This window comes from Cynocephalus volans, chromosome 7 (assembly GCF_027409185.1).
Source record: "Cynocephalus volans isolate mCynVol1 chromosome 7, mCynVol1.pri, whole genome shotgun sequence".
Lineage (NCBI taxonomy): Eukaryota > Metazoa > Chordata > Mammalia > Dermoptera > Cynocephalidae > Cynocephalus > Cynocephalus volans.
Genome location: NC_084466.1, coordinates 134,380,085 through 134,398,354, shown reverse-complemented (window position 1 = coordinate 134,398,354; position 18,270 = coordinate 134,380,085). Strand labels below are relative to the sequence as shown.

The following is an 18,270-nucleotide window of genomic DNA, read 5'->3' as shown; positions in this document are numbered from 1 at the left end:
ACATAAGCAAACATGAACCCACAAATTCTCTGCCTCTTTCTCTCTCTCTTAAGTAAGAAACCTAAATAACAATTTCCCAGTCTTAGCCCTATGGACTAAGTTAAGTAAGGCAGCCAAGAAAAACTTGCAGAGAGTTGGCTGGGAGATACTTCAATGCAAACAGCAGAGCTGGTTGGGGGAGGCAGGCAGTGGGTCATTGAATAATTAGACAAGAGAAACCAGTGCTTCTCTGGGGCCTCCACTCCCCAGGCCCCCAGCCAGCCAGGCCTTTGGAATCGAAAGGCCTCTCAGTGGGGCTGGGTAAGTTGTGGGGGCCGGGAGGGGAGCTGGGGAGACTGCTGACAGAGGGGAAAGTGTTTGGAAGGAGGAGGCTTCTGTGGTTTGGAAACTGCAGGACTTCCAGCCCCTGCCTCCAAAACCAAAACAGGCCTGTCCACCTCCCCCCAACCCACCCACCAGGCCATCTGCCTGGTCAGTCCTCACCAGACAGGCTTGCCACCATCTCTCAATGGCATGGTCAGAGTGCCCACAGCCCCAGTGCTCCCCAGAAGCCCTGAGGAGCCCCCTGGAGCCCAAAGCTTCCCTTGCCCCAACTTTGTTTCCTAAGGGGCATGTCTTCTAGAGACCCTGACCAACATGAATGACTCAGCCTCCCACTGAGGCCATTTCCATCTGTCTGGGCATTTTCTTCTCTGGCCTGCCCCCCGATGGGGTTTGTGGCCAGTGGAGGGTCTGTCTCTGCTTCTCCCTCGATTACAAGGATCACCTAAACTCCAGGACATCTATGGTCACTGCAACCCCAGAGCCCCAAAGAACAGAGCCTTTTGCAAGAGCCACTCAACTTTAATGGCCAGAGCTGATATCCTTGGTTCTGCTCCCCCACCCTCAGTAGGTCAGGAGAAAGCAGGAGCTTCCATGGCCCACAGGACTCGTCTTCTGTGCACAACCTGGGGGGCTGGGGCCCAACAGCGCCAGGAGGCTGAGACCGTCCGAGATGCATGAGGCCTGTGCTCTGCCATGAGGCAGGGCAGGGTTCCTCTGATCCTCCCCCAAGAAGGGCTGTCATTTTTCTCTGCAAAAGCAACTTTGCCTAGGAAAACTTTAATGATGGCTTCCTGCTTGAACCACAGACTTAAAAATAGCCCAGCCAAACAAAGGCAGAATGTGGAGCCTGGGCCTCTCCTCACCCTAACCTCAGAACCCTAGATTCCCAGGGTCTGGCGCTGCCCCTCTGGCCACTGCCTGGGCCAGGATTTACTGTGCCCCACTGGAAAATGGAGCAGGACCAGGACAGGCAGGAGAGCGGAGGGGGGGACCGTAGAGCCCTGAACTTCTCAAAGGCCCGAGTCAGAATCTGGCTGGACAAGGTTCTCAGGCAGCATTGGCAGTGATCCCCAGCATGGCTGGATTGGAATCTGGAAGCCTCCAAGAGCAAGGCCTTCCCCAGGTTGATGCCAAGAAAGGCCTGCAGTGAAAAAGAGCATGCTGAATAATTTTGCAGGCTCCCATGGGTCACCACCCACCTTTTGGTTTTTGGAAGCTTTTGAATATGGTCAGTGGCCCATTGGTTCCATCCTCGCAGCCCAGTAGGGCAGCCATCTCCACCACAAAGGGAGCTGCAGACAGGACCTGATAATCCAGGGGAGAAGGGACAGATGGCCCTCCCGCAGCTGGGGGTTGGAGCGGCAGCTGCCCCCTCCCCTATAGGCGCCAGAGGCTCAGGCAGGCTGCTGGTCAGGGTCCGCTGGGGAGTCCAGAGGGTAGCTGCATAGCTGGGAGCCAGGAGGGGCCTTCCAGGCCAGAGGCCGGTGCTCTGCTCCTGCATCCTGCTGCTTTGAGCCCACAGAAAGCTTCCCACTCGGTTCCCCTGCCCAGCCCTTCCTTTCTCTTCGTTGATGCAGCTGACAGTCTCTTACTCTACTTTGTGCCAGACCCTGTCTCAGCCCCCACAGAGAACCCAGACCCAAGAGGACAGCATGGTTCAGGGTGGCCCACCCCCCCTGAAGGGTGTGGCCAGACCACCAATTCTTCCCCCTTCTGTCTCTACCCCTTGCTCTCAAGAAGAGGGACAGGGGAGTGTGTTCCTGAGTGCTGAGCAGTTCTCCAGGGAGGGTCTCATCCAGGAGGCAGGATGTCTCTGGCCAGCCAGCTTTGGGCAGAGCCAGGGAGTACCCAGGTTCTGGTTCTACCTGCCAGAGGCTTCCTGGGACAGGCAGAGCTGAACCCCAGCAGACATGGAAGAAACACCTCTCTGGAAGCCTGAGCAAGGACCCGAGTGGGAGGCACCAGGGCCTCCTGCCAGGAGGGAAACTGAAGGAAAGCAGGGGAAGCATTGTGAGGCCCTGCCTCCCCGGGCCAGCCCACCACGCACTTCCTGAGATTTTACAAGGTGCCTCTTTTCCTGTGCCTTGGGAAACCTTGAGCAGGATCCTGAAGTCCCATCCATGAGAAAAGAGCAGGTTCTCTGGAACTCTCCAGAGGGGCTGTGCAGCAGGCACATGGCCAGCTCTGCACGCCCTCCTCCAGAGGACGCACAGGCACACTGGCCCAGTGAGGGCCCACAAGTCACAGCCTCACCGTGGGCATTTTCGTGATCATTTGGCCACAGGTCCCTTATCACAACAAAACGCATGTCAGTTCATTTCTATTGCTTATGACAGAAGTACCTGAGATAGGGTAATTTGTAAAGAAACAATATTTATTGCTTACAGTTCCAGAGACTGAGAAGTCCAAAGTTCAGGAAACACATCTGATGAGGGCCTTGTTGGTGGGTGGTGATTCTTCACAGCAATGCAAGGTGTCACATGGCGAATATGGCAGGAATAAGAGAGAGAGTAACCTCACTCCTCTCCTTTTAAAGCCATCAGAACCACACCCATGGCCACCATTAAACTATCAATGGATTAATCCATTTACTAGGGTATGGTCCTCACAGTCTAATCACCTCTTCAAGGCCTTACTTTTCAATTAATAGAATTTCCCACCCACTTAACACTGTCATAGTGGGGGTTAATTTTCTAATATCTGGAACTTTGGGGGACACGATTCAATCCATAGCAACATGTAACCACTCCTATAGAACTCGTGTTCTGTGGAATCCTCTTGAACACATTATGTGAGCAGCTGCTAATGGGTGGGCTGGGTGCTCAGGGAGGGCTTCACCCAGGAGCCAGGAGCCTCTGGGGCCACCTGAAGATCAGACAAAGGAAGAATTTCAGAGGTCAGGGTGGGGACAGGGCTAGGAGAGCACATCTGGGAAAGATGGAAGCATGGCACAATCTGAGGAGGAGCAAGCCACAGGCTTCAAGGGACACCCAGCATTGGTCTCAGACCTCCTGACTCAGACCCTGTGAGGGGCAGGTTCCTCCTAACCTTACCCTCAGCCCAGCGAGCTTCAGGGGCCAGGTGGCAGCCTGGCTATCAGGCTGGGAGAGCCAACTCCATGCTGCCCACAGCCTTGCCGGGCAACCTGGGTCCTGGCTGGCTTTGGCACACACTGGGAGCAGCAGTGACCCCTGCCCCCATGACCTCCCCACTGCCACCCCCAAGGCCTGGTCCTTCCCTTCCCTGGGGAAGCCAGTGCTTACCTAGTGCACCTCGGCAAGCAGGTGAGCCAGGCCAGGAAGAGGGGACAGGAAGCAGGACCTGTACCCCGACCTCAAATAATCTTGCCTTCTCGCTTCCCCCACCCACCCACAGAGGAGAAGTACGTCACTGTGCAGCCTTACACCAGCCAAAGCAAGGACGAGATTGGCTTTGAGAAAGGCGTCACCGTGGAGGTGATTCGGAAGAATTTGGAGGGCTGGTGGTACATCAGGTAGGAGCCCCGGCAGAGGAGTGGATGCCTCTCTCCCACCTACGCCCTGGGCAGCAGAGCCGAGTGCCAAATGGCATTGGCCACCAGGCAGGTAGATACTGGCAGCAGCTTTGTGCCCACGGCACAGGCCGTGGCTGCTCCAACTCTGCACAGCTGAAAAGCTCAACCGGAGTGCTCATCTTGCGGCTTCTCTTCCGGGACACGTAAAGCAGAGCCTGAGCCACAGCCACAGGGCACAGGGGCCCAGCTCAGCTTTCAGGCAGTGGTGCAATCCCTTCCTACGCATCTGCCAGGAGAGTTCAGCACATCTGAATTTGGTTTGCTGCGTCTGGCCTTGGCTGCCTGGTCTGCTCCACAGCTAGGGTCGCCTGGAGTGCTGGCATCCACACACCTCGCTGAGGTCCCAGGAGGCAGCCTCTATGGCTCAACACTCAGGGACCCAGATACGGGCCTCTGGCATCCATGCCTGGTGGATGCAACCCTTCTGCCTGCAGGGCTGGTTGCCAGGCTGCGGCAGCATGAGACCTGAGCCCAGGCCCAGCTCCAGCCAGTCTCTTCCTTCCTTCTCCTGTCCCTTTCCTCTTCCAGGGCCTAACCACACCCCCCAGCTAGGAAGCTCATTTGGGGGTGTGGGTAGGGGAGTGAGGGGCTTTCCTGATCTTCTGAAAGCAAACTAAACCCTGTGGGCTTCACTCTCCATTACCTGACCGAGACCTGCCTTTCCAGCCCCCTCTGCCCTCCAGGGGACCTGCTCAGGAAATGCTTTTGGTTCTTTTGGAACCGGCTCAGCTGTGGTGACTTTGCCCAGCTTCTCTCTTCTCTGCCTGTAACTAGCTGACAGAGATAGCTCCATATCTGTGGGCTCTGGGGACTGTGCCTCAGTCCACCATGCTAGGGAACCCCAGACCCACTGTGGGCAGGATGTGTGTTCTGAGCAGTCTCCCACAGAGGTGGCAAGATTGTGCTGTGGCACCTCTGTGACCGAAGTGAGCAGTCATGGAACAGTTGCTCAGGACATAGTAGAACACGATGGTGTTAAAGGTTAGTCTATGCCAAGGGATAGGATGAAAGTCACTGGCCACATGGAGACTGAACCTTAGTGTGACCTGAGGGGACATAGCCCCCTACCCTACCCTGTCGCCTTTATCAGAAAAGCTGAGATGTCCCTTTGTGTTGTTAGATGGAATGGGACTACATACTGGATATGTTTTTCCCAAAGCCACTTCCCCTAAACTTGTATGTTCTCTAAGCAATGGAAACTAGAGCCAACCGAAAATCCAACAGCTACAAGTCTGACATGGAAAGGCCAACAAATATTCTGGCAGGCTGGCAGGTTAGTTCACTTGCCTGGAAGTTATCTACAAGACTGCTTCATTTTGATTTCTTTTATTTTTTGTTGTATTTTAGTTTATCATTTTTTAGTTTTCTAAAATGACCAAAGGAGTCACTCTGAGCTTCTTTTAGTCAGCTCTCGTCCCTATGGCCTAGTCCTTTAGCTATCAGGAGCTTGAATTAAGAAACCCTGCTGAAAAGATTCCACCTTAAAAATGTTGCCAGACACCCCCTTAAATATGCCATTTCCCAACATTCCAGGCTGTGTTGATCCTCATTTCCTGTCTTCTCCTCCCCCCACTCCTACACACACACACACACACACACACACACACACACACAGACACACACACACACACACACACACACTCTCTCTCTCTCTCTCTCTCTCTCTCTCACACACACTCCCTCACACTCTCTCCATCCCTCTCTTTCCAGTTTGCTTTCCTCTGGAGTCATTCCATGCTCCAGAGCTGGAAAGCAGATGTGAGCAGTGTTGGACCCAGACACATACAGCCCTCCTGATTCCCTTGCATTTCTCTGCCTGGAATCTAATTTTATCCATGTAACCCCAGAGGAACATAAAGGGCTTTAAAATGGGAGCACTCAGGGCTATAAGCAGGCCTGACCATCACTGCAGGAGACCCCTCTCCCTATATCTCTACAGTGTTCACATAGAAAAACATTGGCAAGGGCTGTGGCTGTATCTTCATCTTTTCTCCAAGATACAAGGGCACTGGGCACTGCCAGATGCTGTCAACAGCTAGCTGTGTGGCTCCCTGCTACTTGCTTTGATTTTCTGAGCCTTGGCTGTTGGCTCATGTGAAGAAGAGGCATTTTTACTAGTTGCTCCCATCTACCCTTGAAATTCTGTGCTTCTGTTTGCACTACATCAGGAAGCCAGGACAGCCCCCTGACTTCCATCCATTTGTTCACTGATGTCTGCCCCAGCAGGTGAGCTTGGAACAGCCTGTCTGCATGTTCCTGTGATGTGAGTGTAAGAAGCTACCGTCTACTTGAACTTTCCAGCAAAGCTCAGGCATACCGATAGGAACTTCAGCTTTCATGCTGCTTTTCTCCCACCTAATGAGCCCCCAAGAACAAGGTCATATTGGGGAGAGGAGGAGGTTGTCAGACATCTGGCGTGGAGGAGCCATTCCAAAGAGGCAGATGTATCCCAGGGAGCAGATGGGGACATTGCAACCCAGACTTGGGGGCATTGGCCAGCAACTGCTGGACCAGGAAGCTCCCGGTGTGTTTGAGTAAAAACTCAACACCATGGGGAAGAAAGGAAAAAGCTTGTTTTAAGAAGTCATCAAATCACCAAAAATTAAGTCAGCCCTGTCATTTGCCTTTTGTTTTTGTTTATAAGCTTTTGGTTTTGTTTCATTTTGTTTTGTTTTTCTTTTGTCATACCAGTGGTTTTAATTTTATCCAGTCATGTGCTTTAGTCTTTCCATTTATGGTTTCTGCTTTTGGAGCTCCACTTAGAAAGACTTTCTCAATCCCCAAGATTATGTAATATTCATGACTTTCCATTTTTTATTTTGCTATATGGTGTGAGGTCAAGGTCTCACTTAGTTGTTTTTCCTAACTGGGTAATCACTTGTCTCCAAATCACTTATTGAATAATCCATCCTTGCCCCGCTACTTTGAAATGTTACCTTTAGCCTGTTTGTGGACTTATTCTATGAGCTTGACTCATCTATCCCTGCAGTATTACCAGTAGCCTCCCCAGTCAGTCAGTCTTCTTTATAGACATCTTTTTAGTTGGTCTCGATGTGTCTGTCCTTCTGGATACCTTGTAGGAGCTACTCTATCCGTGCATCTTGCAAGGAAAAAAAATGAACTCCAGGGAAGGGACTTGTCCAAGGTACCATAGACTAGAACTCAGGTTTCCTGACTCTCACCTGTGGCATCTCTTACCTCTCTAACAATACTTCTCTTTCCTATAGGGCATTTAATTCTATACACCACATCCACACCTTCTCATTTTGTGTCTCTAGAATTACCCTCAACTGACTGTGAGGCAGCAGGCCAACCCAAAATTTGAGAAATCTAATCTCAAAGTCCTATGTTTGCCTGACTTTGCAGAGAATAAGAGCCCACAGCAAGAAGGATCCGGCAAAGAAAAAGGAGTTAGAGGGGAAGACATGGTGTTCTGGGTGGCTTTTCCACCTACCCTCAGTTCCAATTCTCTCTGGAGTAGTGGGACTGCCAAGTCTCTTGCAGAACATGGTAGAGAAGGCTCTTCTGATCAAGGCCAGATGGAGACATGGCTGGGAGTGGGGTATGGGGTCAGGCATCAGTGCTCTAATGATGATGTGTCCAACTTCTCCCACAGATACCTGGGCAAAGAGGGCTGGGCACCAGCATCCTACCTGAAAAAGGCCAAGGATGACCTGCCAACCCGGAAGAAGAATCTGGCAGGTCCAGTGGAGATCATCGGGAACATCATGGAGATCAGCAACCTGCTGAACAAGAAGGCATCTGGGGACAAAGAGACTATACCAGCCGAAGGCGAGGGCCCCGAGGCCCCCATTGCAAAGAAGGAGATCAGTCTGCCCATCCTCTGCAACGCCTCCAATGGCAGTGCCCTGGGTGTCCCTGAGAGAACTATCTCCAAGCTGGCCCAGGGCTCTCCAGCCGTGGCCAGGATTGCCCCTCAAAGGGCTCAGATCAGTAAGAGCCTTGCTGACCTCTGGGTGCTCCCTGCAAATCTCTTCATAGAGTGGGCGTGGGGTGCAAGGAAAGCCAGAGGGCTGTACCAGACCCCCATGTGACCCTCACTCTGTCAGCTTGTATGAAGCTAATGTCAGCTTGTATGAAGCTAATCACAAGAGTGGAGAAGCAAGGGAGTCTGATGACTCAGGTCCTTCCAGCTGCTCCACTGAAGATAAATTACAGGAGTATATAGGCGGGTAGCATTCCCTCCTTTTCCTCTAATGGAGAGCCAGGAATGGTCACTTTGTAGAAAAGTGTATGCCAAAAGCAAGAAGCATTTTCTTTTCTCTAAAGTGAAGGCTTCATAAATCAAAATAGATGATGTGAAGATGATTTTAAAAAACAAAAAACCACATTTCCCTGGGCTGCTGAACGTGGGCCCTGTATGCAGGGCTGCTTTATGGAGTGATTGCCTATCGGAGAACACCTTTCTGGGCCTTAGCTGCTCCTTCTCTATCGCCTTCTACCAGTTACTGGAAACCTAAAAGGCTTGGAAGTGGAGGCTTTACCCCTCTCCACAAGCAGTTTCAACAGGGCATTCTTCAAGAATCGCCCTCACTGTTACAGGAGAACCTGGGCTCTCCATCTCTGGCCCAGCAATGCCTTTGGTTGAGGATTAAACTGTTCTATGTTAGGGGATACTAGCTTCTGTTTATGTCCAGCCTTTCTTAAAATCTGGAGGAAAGCTGTTTTTTAGTTTAGCTCCAAACTTGGTTAAATTAGCTCTCGTGCCTGAAACCTTTTAGGCAACCCATTGGGAAATATTTACTGGGCACCTCCTCTTCCTGGCATCTAAGGATTTAGTAATGAGCAAAAAATAGACATGGTCTCTGCTCCTAACATTGAAAATTGATAAAGCTACACACCATTTACCCTGAAAAATGCCCATGTCTGTACATTTTGAAATGTGTACATAATTTTAGAGGGTTCATGGATCCCCCTAAAACCCAGCCAAGGAGGCTTAAAAGTCAGTGGTTTCCCCTTGAAGATGCCCAGCCATGGTGCCCACAGTGACTCAGAGCACCAGGTCATTGGTAAATGTGGAACAGAAGCATGAACTTCCCAGGATCAGGAGTTGGTCAAAGCTAGGGAAGGTGGTGTAGACACTGTTGCCCATTGTCTGACTGAGATTTCTTCTTCTAGGCTCCCCGAACCTAAGGACAAGACCTCCGCCACGCAGAGAATCCAGCCTGGTATGTATACCAAATTTCTTCTCACTTATTCATTCCTTTTCTGGGGATGCACTGTAGCAGCCCCGACTAGTTGGCTGTCTTACTGCAGGGCCTATTGTCCAGGGGTTTTTCAGGGCCCTGCTTAGGCTCCCAGCTTTGTGGGGCTGGGGGCAGGGAGGGATGCCTGCAGATCCCAGCCTTTCTGGGGGCCTGGATGGATAGTTTATAATTGGAAATGCACCGCACTCCAAAGCTAAATAAATCTATCCCAGCCACTGCACTGGCAGACATAAACATTTAGACTGGCCAGCAAGAGTGTCCAGCCGGGGCATTGCCAGGGGTTGGAATTGGGGCTGCTGTCCATGTTAGCCTGGAAACCTTTCAGCTTTGCCTTGCTCAGGAATGCCCAATGGATGTGGTGTATGCCAGGGCCTGGGGGGCAGAAGGCAGACAAGTGAGCATCCTCCAGGGAGGGCAGGATTTGCAAGGACTATCTCATGCCAAAGTTTAAAGAGGGTTAACGCTGCTGGGGTCCCTGGCTCTTGTGGGTGGGGCTTCCTGGTGTCCAGACACTCAGGCAGGCAGACATGCAATCAGGAGCTAGGACTTGGGGTGGCAGTGATGCTGGTGGCAAGCTGAGAGCTCTAGAACAAAGACCTGTTACCAGGGCAGTGGGATGCAGTGGAAATATTGGGGCTGCAGGCCTACCAGGCATGAATTTGTGTTCCACTTCTGACACTTAGGCGCAGAGAGACCCTAGGCAAGTCACTTACCTTCCACAAGCCTCAATGTCTTTATCTATAAGATGGGCATAGTACTAGCCATCTCCCAGAGCTGTTGTAGGGATGAAATGAGATGAGGTATGTAAAGTACTGGCAAACAGTCTCCATGTCCTGTGTCGACTCTTGACTGTACAAGCTGGTAGGTACACTGTGTTGAGGAGGATTCTAAAGTCACACCTGGGCTTAGCAGCAAAAATTACTGTGGCCAGTGACATCTGCCCTGGAGAGAGAGTTAGCATCAGTCCCTGGGATCCGGGCAGGCCCTCCATAAATATAGGGTTTTGGAAGATTTGGTCCCTGGAGATGAGACCTTCCTTGCCCTGGCCATGGGTCCCAAAGGAGTTTCTATCTCTTTTTCCCTTTGGGTTTTACACAACTAGATAGTGAATTCTCCATTCCTCCCATCTCTTTTTAGCCCCAGCTAATTATTTTCAGGCAGACTTGATTTTGGCACAAATGGAGTAATTCCTTCCACACTTACCAAATACAGGCATTGCTGAGGCAGGGCTGCTGTTTCCAGTTAGGCCCAGCTCAATCCCACCTGGCCAGGGTTGCAGGCCGGGCTGGGGCCTGGACCACATCTGCCCACATGCACGGCTGCAGAGCCAGGCACTGGGGCAGGGAAAGCTGACGGATGCACACCTGGTCCCTCCAAACCAGCTTCCTCCCACCCCTTGCTCACTCTCAGTCACAGGCAGCTCAATTTTCACCCTCAGGATTAGCTCAGCCTTCAAGGATGAGGAAAGTTCAGAAGAAGAGGAGAGTGTTTCAGGAGGAGTGTAAAGTTTAGGCTCCTGTTTACTGAGCTCTTCTACGCCCCTGGCTGGGCCAGACGTTAAGTATATTATCTCAGTAATCCTCTTAATGACCCTGTTACTAGTTCCATTTTACAGATGAGGATACTGAGGCTCAGAGAGGTCAAGAGCCACACAGCTGGTGAATTGCTGGGACTGGAGTCCCGCTCCAAGGCAGAGGTCTTCCCAGGTCTTCCTGCTACACCACAGCTGCTTCCCCCTCCTTCCCCTTCTCATCTTTTTTTTCCCAGTTGTTTTGTTGTAACCCCTTTGTATGAAGGAGGACATGCATAGGGAGACACAAAGTCCATTTTAGCCAGAGTAGAGACTGGTTGAAGCTGGAATGTATGATCCAGGACAGGGGGTATCCATTTGGTTTAATGTTGGTTTAATGTGTCTGGCATGTGGTAGACACAAAACAAATAGTTGTAAAACGAAGGAATGAGGCTCACAAATCACAGGCTGAGACTAAATTCTAAGTGTCCTTGCGTGTCATGCTTAGATGTTGCTGTGCCCATCTCTGAGCAGCATTTGAAATCTCTGGTGTGTCCTGCCCTGCCCATAGTGACAAAGGAAACAGAATTATTCACTGTTTGCCTGACCATTTGGTTCATCATGATGACCAACCAAAGACTTTCTTCACCCAGCCCCTCTGCTCCCTGCACTCCCACCCCACCCTTTGAGAGGGGTACACACCACTGTCCTGCCTCTGCCGTCAGATGTCCCCCGCAGCCCCTTGCCCATAGACTTCAGGGCAGTGGCTCCCCTCTCCCACAGGGCAGTGTGCACAGGCTTTGTTAGAACAGTTCCTTTGCTTTTTAATTTTCAGTTTGGGAGCCAGCTATTGAGGCATCTGAAAACTGGGCCTCCAGAGATGTATGGGTAGAAATTACTGTGTTAATAATGAGCATTTTGATTGCTCAAGTGAATCCTAAGTGTTACGAGGAAGCCTTCTCAGGAGAGCAGTCTCTTGGGGATATTCCCTGAGACTCAGGTGACAGATACGCGCTCAGGCCAGCTGCTGTCTGGCTACTGTGAATAGCCATCCACACCTCCTGGGGACTGAGTGGGGACAGTCCTTTCCCTTGTTACTGTCCTCATTAGGTGGGTTTTACTCTCTGTGTCCTTCTCTGCCTTAGGGGTTCCAACTGCCAAAGCCCCCAGAGCCCCCTTCCGTTGAGGTGGAATACTACACCATTGCCGAGTTCCAGTCGTGCATTTCTGACGGGATCAGCTTCCGGGGTGGACAGAAGGCAGAGGTGAGCCTCAGGCCATGGGGCGGAGGGTTGTAACTCATTGTGGTCAAAGACCTACTGCATTTCCCGTAGTAGGTCTTGCTGGTAAGGTTCCTGAGGAGCAGGCAGAAAAGGTAAGAGCCCCACAGAGATGAGCACTTGTCTGAAGCCAGTCAGTGCCACAGGCAGGACTAGAACTCAGGACCCGTGCCTCCACCCTGTGCTCACAGTGCTTGCCTTACAGCACCGCTTCCCAAAGCATGTGATGGAGTTTGCAATGGAGAAACAAAGGGCTTCTCTGGTCAGATGAGCTTGGAGGACACTGGGTTAAACAGAAACCAACCTGTTTTGTTGTTTTAATTGCAGGGCTTCTCAGAGCCTTGGAGGATGTTATTGGAAGTCTCTATGAAGAGACGAGAATAGGCAGTATTGCTCAGATGCCCACAAGCTCTCTCTACCCCTTGGGGGCCAGGACCCTGAAGAACCCACATTAGGAAGTGATGTTGTTGGGAGAATGTGGTCCAGGCAGGTAGAGTAAGATACTAAGCACCTGGGTCTGTCCAGGTCCACGCTGCAGGACTTCTGTCCTTGGATGCAGTCACATCTGCTCCCTGGCTTTGAGTATTTCTCTCTGCAAAATGGGGTAGCAGACCCCGCATGCTTCCTCCCAGCACATCTCCTGGCATTTATGCAATTCTGTTTTACGGCTGGTGCTGGGCATGGTATTCCAGGAGACAGAAGATCTGTGACTCAGTCATTTCTGTTGAGTGGCTTTGTGTAATAATGGAGTTACATCCAACTGATACATGTGAAACTGTCAGATTCACTGGGCGATCTCTGCCTACTGAAGAGATGACATCTCCAATGTGAATATTTTAAATTCCACTTCTGGAACTTGGAACTAAGTTTCCAGGAGAAATCATTCTCTCAATGGTGCTTAGGTTTCCAGGAGAGCCTACAAAGCTCATGATGTAACAGAACTGTCATATTTAGGACCCACCTAGCTTGAATTTTAGATCCAGGGCTGTGGCAGAGTGAAGGATGGAGTCCAGGACTAAAGGAAGGAGAAACGCATTTTTGGTGGGGGCTGCAGAGGGCTGGTCTCAGGCAGGGCTTGTCTTTGGCATTCCCCACCCTCTCTTCCCTCCTTGCCTCTCTCTTCCCCTTCCTTCTTCCCCTCCCCATCCCCAGGACTTCTTCTTCCAGGGGTGTCCCACAATCCCAAATTATCTTTCCTTTATGTTCCCTGGTCCAAATGAACCCCAGTACTGCCAGTAACCATACTACCGGCCATCAGCCAATCTCATGGAAGTTAAGGAAGAAGCTCCTTGAACTAGTTTATACTAACAGGGAAATGACTAGAAAGTCTCTCACCCTTTCTACAGGAAACCATCCAACCCAAAGAAATCTCTTTGGCCAGTGGGATTTCAACAGGATTCCACAGACAGTGAAATAGCCATGGGCAGTAGCCCCTGGGGGAGAGATGTTCTGCAGGGAGCTCCAACCTCAGGCCTCTACCCCCAGTTCAATTCATCTGCATCTTTCAATTCTCTTCTGACCTGAGACACCTAGGACCTAGCAATATTGGGGGTGGGAGTGGGACAGGGGCAGCAGAATGGCAGTTTTTTATGCATATGGGTCCTTGGTGAGTTGGGTTTTGTAGGGACTGGCAACAGTAGCTTCTAAGTGTGGTAGCTCAAGGGGAGGAGGAGAAAGGGTCTATGGAGGAGGCCAGCTTGTCCAGGGTGTTGACACAGACTTGGAGGACCAGGGAAGAGGGCCTTGGAAAGTGAGAGCTGCCCTAACCATTAGATGGTAGGCTCCTGGGTTTGAATTCTGGTCCAACTTACTGCGTTGGGTCTTGGGCCACTTAGTGGTTCAGTTTGCCCATCTGTGAAATGGAGATAATGTCTCCTAGGGCCAAAATATGAAGCTCCTAGCCTGGGACATCATAGCATCCCAGAGATCTCCCAGCTCACTGGCCTGTCTAACCTCTTCCCCTAGGTCATCGATAAGAATTCAGGCGGCTGGTGGTATGTGCAGATCGGTGAGAAGGAGGGCTGGGCCCCCGCGTCATACATCGATAAGCGCAAGAAGCCTAACCTGAGCCGCCGCACAAGCACGCTGACCCGGCCCAAGGTACCCCCACCGGCACCCCCCAGCAAGCCCAAGGAGGCGGAGGAGGCTCCTGCGGGGGCCAGCGAGAGACAGGACTCACCGCTGAAGCTCAAGTACGAGGAGCCTGAGTATGACATCCCTGCTTTTGGCTTCGACTCAGAGCCAGAGCCGAGTGAGGAGCCTGCGGAGGACAGAGGCTTGGGGGACAGGCGGCCTGCCCAGCCCCACCGGGCCTCGCCCACCTCCTCGCTGCAGCGGGCCCGCTTCAAGGTGGGCGAGTCTTCAGAGGACGTTGCCCTGGAGGAGGAGACCATCTATGAGAATGAGGGCTTCAGGCCATATGCAGAGGACACCGTGTCAGCCAGGGGATCCTCCGGGGACAGTGACTCCCCAGGGGGCTCCTCGCTGTCCCTTGCCAGGAAAAACTCCCCCAAGTCAGGCTCCCCCAAGTCATCATCGCTCCTAAAGCTCAAGGCTGAGAAGAATGCACAGGCAGAATTGGGGAAGAACCACTCCTCGGCCTCCTTCTCCTCGTCCATCACCATCAACACCACCTGCTCCTCCTCCTCCTCCTCCTCCTCCTCCCTGTCCAAGAACAGTGGCGACTTGAAGCCCCGCTCTGCCTCGGACGCAGGCATCCGTGGCACTCCCAAGGTCGGGGCGAGGAAGGACGCTGATGTGAAGGTGGGGCTGACCTCCTGTGCCCGGGCCAAGCCATCGGTCCGGCCCAAGCCATTCCTGAACCGAGCAGAGTCACAGAGTCAGGAGAAGATGGACATCAGCACTTTACGGCGCCAACTGAGACCCACGGGCCAGTTCCGGGGGGGTCTCAAGGGCTCCAAGAGTGAGGATTCAGAGCTGCCCCCTCATATAGCCTCCGAGGGTCCCGGTGAGGGGTCTAGGAGAGGCTCAGCCGACCTCATCACCCTCCCGGCTGCCACTCCCCCGTGTCCCACCAAGAAGGACTGGGAAGGGCAGGCCACTTCCTATGTGACATGTAGTGCCTACCAGAAGGTCCAGGACTCAGAGGTCAGCTTCCCCGCAGGCGTGGAGGTGCAAGTGCTGGAGAAGCTGGAAAGCGGATGGTGGTATGTGAGGTTTGGGGAGCTGGAGGGCTGGGCCCCCTCCCACTATCTGGTGCTGGAAGAGAGCGAGCAGCCTGACCTCCCTGGCAAAGAGCCAGACGCCATAACTGCTAAGAGCAAGCAGAACGAGGGCAAGTCAGACAGCCTGGAAAAGATCGAAAAGCGGGTCCAAGCACTGAACACCGTCAACCAGAACAAGAAGGCTACGCCACCCATCCCCTCCAAGCCCCCGGGGGGCTTCAGCAAGACTTCAGGTGCCGCAGCGGTAAAGATGAGGAACGGCGTGCGGCAGGTGGCGGTCAGGCCCCAGTCAGTGTTTGTGTCCCCGCCACCCAAGGACAACAACCTGTCCTGCGCCCTACGGAGGAACGAGTCGCTCACAGCCACTGACGGCCTCCGAGGCGTCCGCCGGAATTCCTCCTTCAGCACCGCCCGCTCAGCGGCTGCCGAGGCCAAGGGCCGCCTGGCCGAAAGGGCCGCCAGCCAGGGCTCAGACTCCCCGCTGCTGCCCACCCAGCGCAACGGCATCCCCGTGTCCCCCGTGCGCCCCAAGCCCATCGAGAAGTCTCAGTTCATCCACAATAACCTTAAGGATGTGTACATCTCTATCGCAGACTACGAGGGGGATGAGGAGACAGCGGGCTTCCAGGAGGGGGTGTCCATGGAGGTTCTGGAGAGGAACCCCAATGGCTGGTGGTACTGCCAGATCCTGGATGGGGTGAAGCCCTTCAAAGGCTGGGTGCCCTCCAACTACCTTGAGAAAAAGAACTAATGGAGGGCCTGGGGTCCTTCCAGCCTCAGTGTGCCGCCCACTGGATGAGCGGTGAGATGAAGACAAGAGAGAAAGGAAAAAATGGGAGGGGGTGGGGGACGGGCAATATTAACCTCTGTGGGATGTGTGACCTCAAAGATGCCCCCTTCCAGGCTGTCCCCCAGCTGAAAGGTAGGGTACAGTGGGGACCCACATTAAGTAGGGAAGGGAATGGGCAGAGGAGTCCCAGGCCTGGGACCCAGAGATGAGAAAGCAGAGACTCATGTGCACCTTGGTGACTTCACCTATGGACTATGCACTATTTGGGACAGGCCATGTGGGAAATCCCAGTGGTGCCTTTGCTACAAACCTGGAAAAGATGTGGTCATGGGGGCCTCCGGTGTCCTGCCCTGCTTGGCTCAGTTGTGGTAGCTGTCATCTTGCCACCAGAGTTAGCCTTGTATTGTCCTCATCTGTATTTGTGGATTGTGCTAGTTTCCCAGGGATTGCCACCCCCTGCCACAGGTGGGTGCATTAGAAGACACCACCGGCTCTGGGGCTTGGAGGTGCCTCTTGTGAGCTCAGCCCATCCCTGGGCCAGGCCACTGTCCGTGTCTGTTAGTTGAAGAGAAAGCAGCTCCCAGCTGCCAGCAAGGACCTCCTTTCCTAGCTGTCACTGGCCTGGCCTTGGGAAGAGAGGCTGCCCTCTTTGAGGCACTCCACAGAGGACACAATCAGTACCAGAGTTTACAGAGAGGTAGGGTAAAGCCTCAGTCTCTTCGTAATCTGCACAGACTGTTTTGGATATTTCTGGGTGGGTAGTTCCTTCGCATGTTTCAGAACAGGTTTATTGATTTGGGGGCTATACATCAGACCTTTGGTTTTGGTCTTATTTTAGGGGTTGTTTGGGGGCCCAAAGGTGGTCAGCCTCACATGGGAAAGGGGTGGGTAGTGTTTGGGGCTTTTCTATTGTACTCTTGTGGGGGGATCGTTTTGGTTTTGGTTTTGTTTCACGTTTTTCCCCCTCCATGAGCCGGAGTCGTTTCATTTGGTTTCTTTCCACAGTGTGGACAGTGCCTGAGCACGGCACTTGCCAGAGGGACTTGGGGCTGAGTATGCCCCAGGTCCCAGACATGGCGAAGCAGAGAAACTGTTCTTCTGGTTCCTGCCCAACCTCGGTGGGGCGAAAACCCTCTCTAGGAGGAGGAGGGTATTGTTCAGGAGCCAGGCTTTTGGTGAGAAGGCAGCTCCCAGGCTGTTGGTTGACCACCATTCTGTGTTATGTTCTCCCCCTTGGGCAGAGCCAAAGCCTTACCTACGAACTGTGGAGAAGCAGCCTGGGACCAGCCGGGTCCCGGGGTCAGACTGAAGCAAACATCACCAACCGCCCCCTTTGGCCCGCTGGCAACACCACAGGTGCCCGAGAAGGTGGAGGATCCCTGTGCCTGGAGCTAAGCTGGTCTTCCCGAGGGGCGGTGCCCCAGTAAAGAGAGAAGCAAGAGAATAAAGTTCCCTGCGGGTCCTCTGTCAACTTTGGGTTGTGTTTTTCAATTGTTGACATTTCAGAGGGGACTCTTCAGAAGCCCTACCGGCTTCTCCGAGGACTCACCCTTTGCTGGGAGTGGATTTCCACATGTGCCTTTGATTTCAGACAGATCAGGCTTCACAGCCACCGATTCAGCTGCCAGAATCCCTGGACTAAGGGTTGGTATTTTCTACAGAGGAGCAAAGGCCCTCCCTCATCCCTGCTCCCCACCCAGGCAAATCAGCACGGGACCCTCCCCCACACCAGATCCCACAGGCCTTGCCTGGGGATCCCCAAGCCCTTGTCCCTCACCATACACTGATGCCTGGCAGCTATAGCAAACTGCTCGTGTTCTTTGTCGAAGGGCCATGGTGAGATTGTTTTGTTTTCTTTTGTTTGTGAGTGTAAAATTAAAATTAGTTATTTTCTTCTGCTGGACAGTATTAAATAGAGCAGGATGTTGAGTTAATCTGCTAGATTGCAGTACTAATGGTAGTGGTTTAGTGTCTTCCTATTAATATTATTTTTACTTATTTGAACAATAATGATAAAGAAGTGGTTCATTATTTTTTAACTAATGCACTTTAAATAAGGTGGAATGGAAAGATTCCTGGAGAGCAAAGTGCATTACTTAAAGATGCAGTATATACTTTTCTCATTTTTAAACAGCACATATTTATTAAAAGAAAAAAAAGTAATTTATGATTATTTAAAATAAAATTTAAAAGTAGCGTGACTGTCGGGTTACAGGACCTTCCACGTAGCTATCTTCCATGGGGAGGGCCCCGCGGCCCTGCTCCTCAGATGTCTGCACTGAGCCAGTTCAATCACTAGTGCGCCAGCCAGGCCAGGAGGGGGTGCAGCGCGTGTCTGCCAAGCACAGAGCATCTCAGTGGGACTGGACCACAGTGCTCCCCAGAGCCTGCCTTCCTGCC

General features: G+C 52.4%; 1 protein-coding gene across 4 annotated transcripts in view; it reads left to right on the top strand.

The window, feature by feature from the left end:
* Window positions 1-17,341, top strand: part of SH3PXD2A (SH3 and PX domains 2A) — a 238,199-nt gene extending 220,858 nt beyond the window's left edge. For 2 of the 4 annotated variants that reach the window (XM_063101874.1, XM_063101873.1), the window contains 5 exons: window positions 3,700-3,817; window positions 7,494-7,831; window positions 9,017-9,066; window positions 11,761-11,880; window positions 13,861-17,341. In XM_063101874.1, the coding sequence (XP_062957944.1) occupies window positions 3,700-3,817; window positions 7,494-7,831; window positions 9,017-9,066; window positions 11,761-11,880; window positions 13,861-15,831 (2,597 nt within the window). In that variant the 3' untranslated portion in view covers window positions 15,832-17,341. The remainder of the gene's footprint in view (window positions 1-3,699; window positions 3,818-7,493; window positions 7,832-9,016; window positions 9,067-11,760; window positions 11,881-13,860) is intronic. The other 2 variants (XR_010024035.1, XR_010024034.1) reach the window with 2 other exon arrangements.
* Window positions 17,342-18,270: the final 929 nt, after the last annotated feature.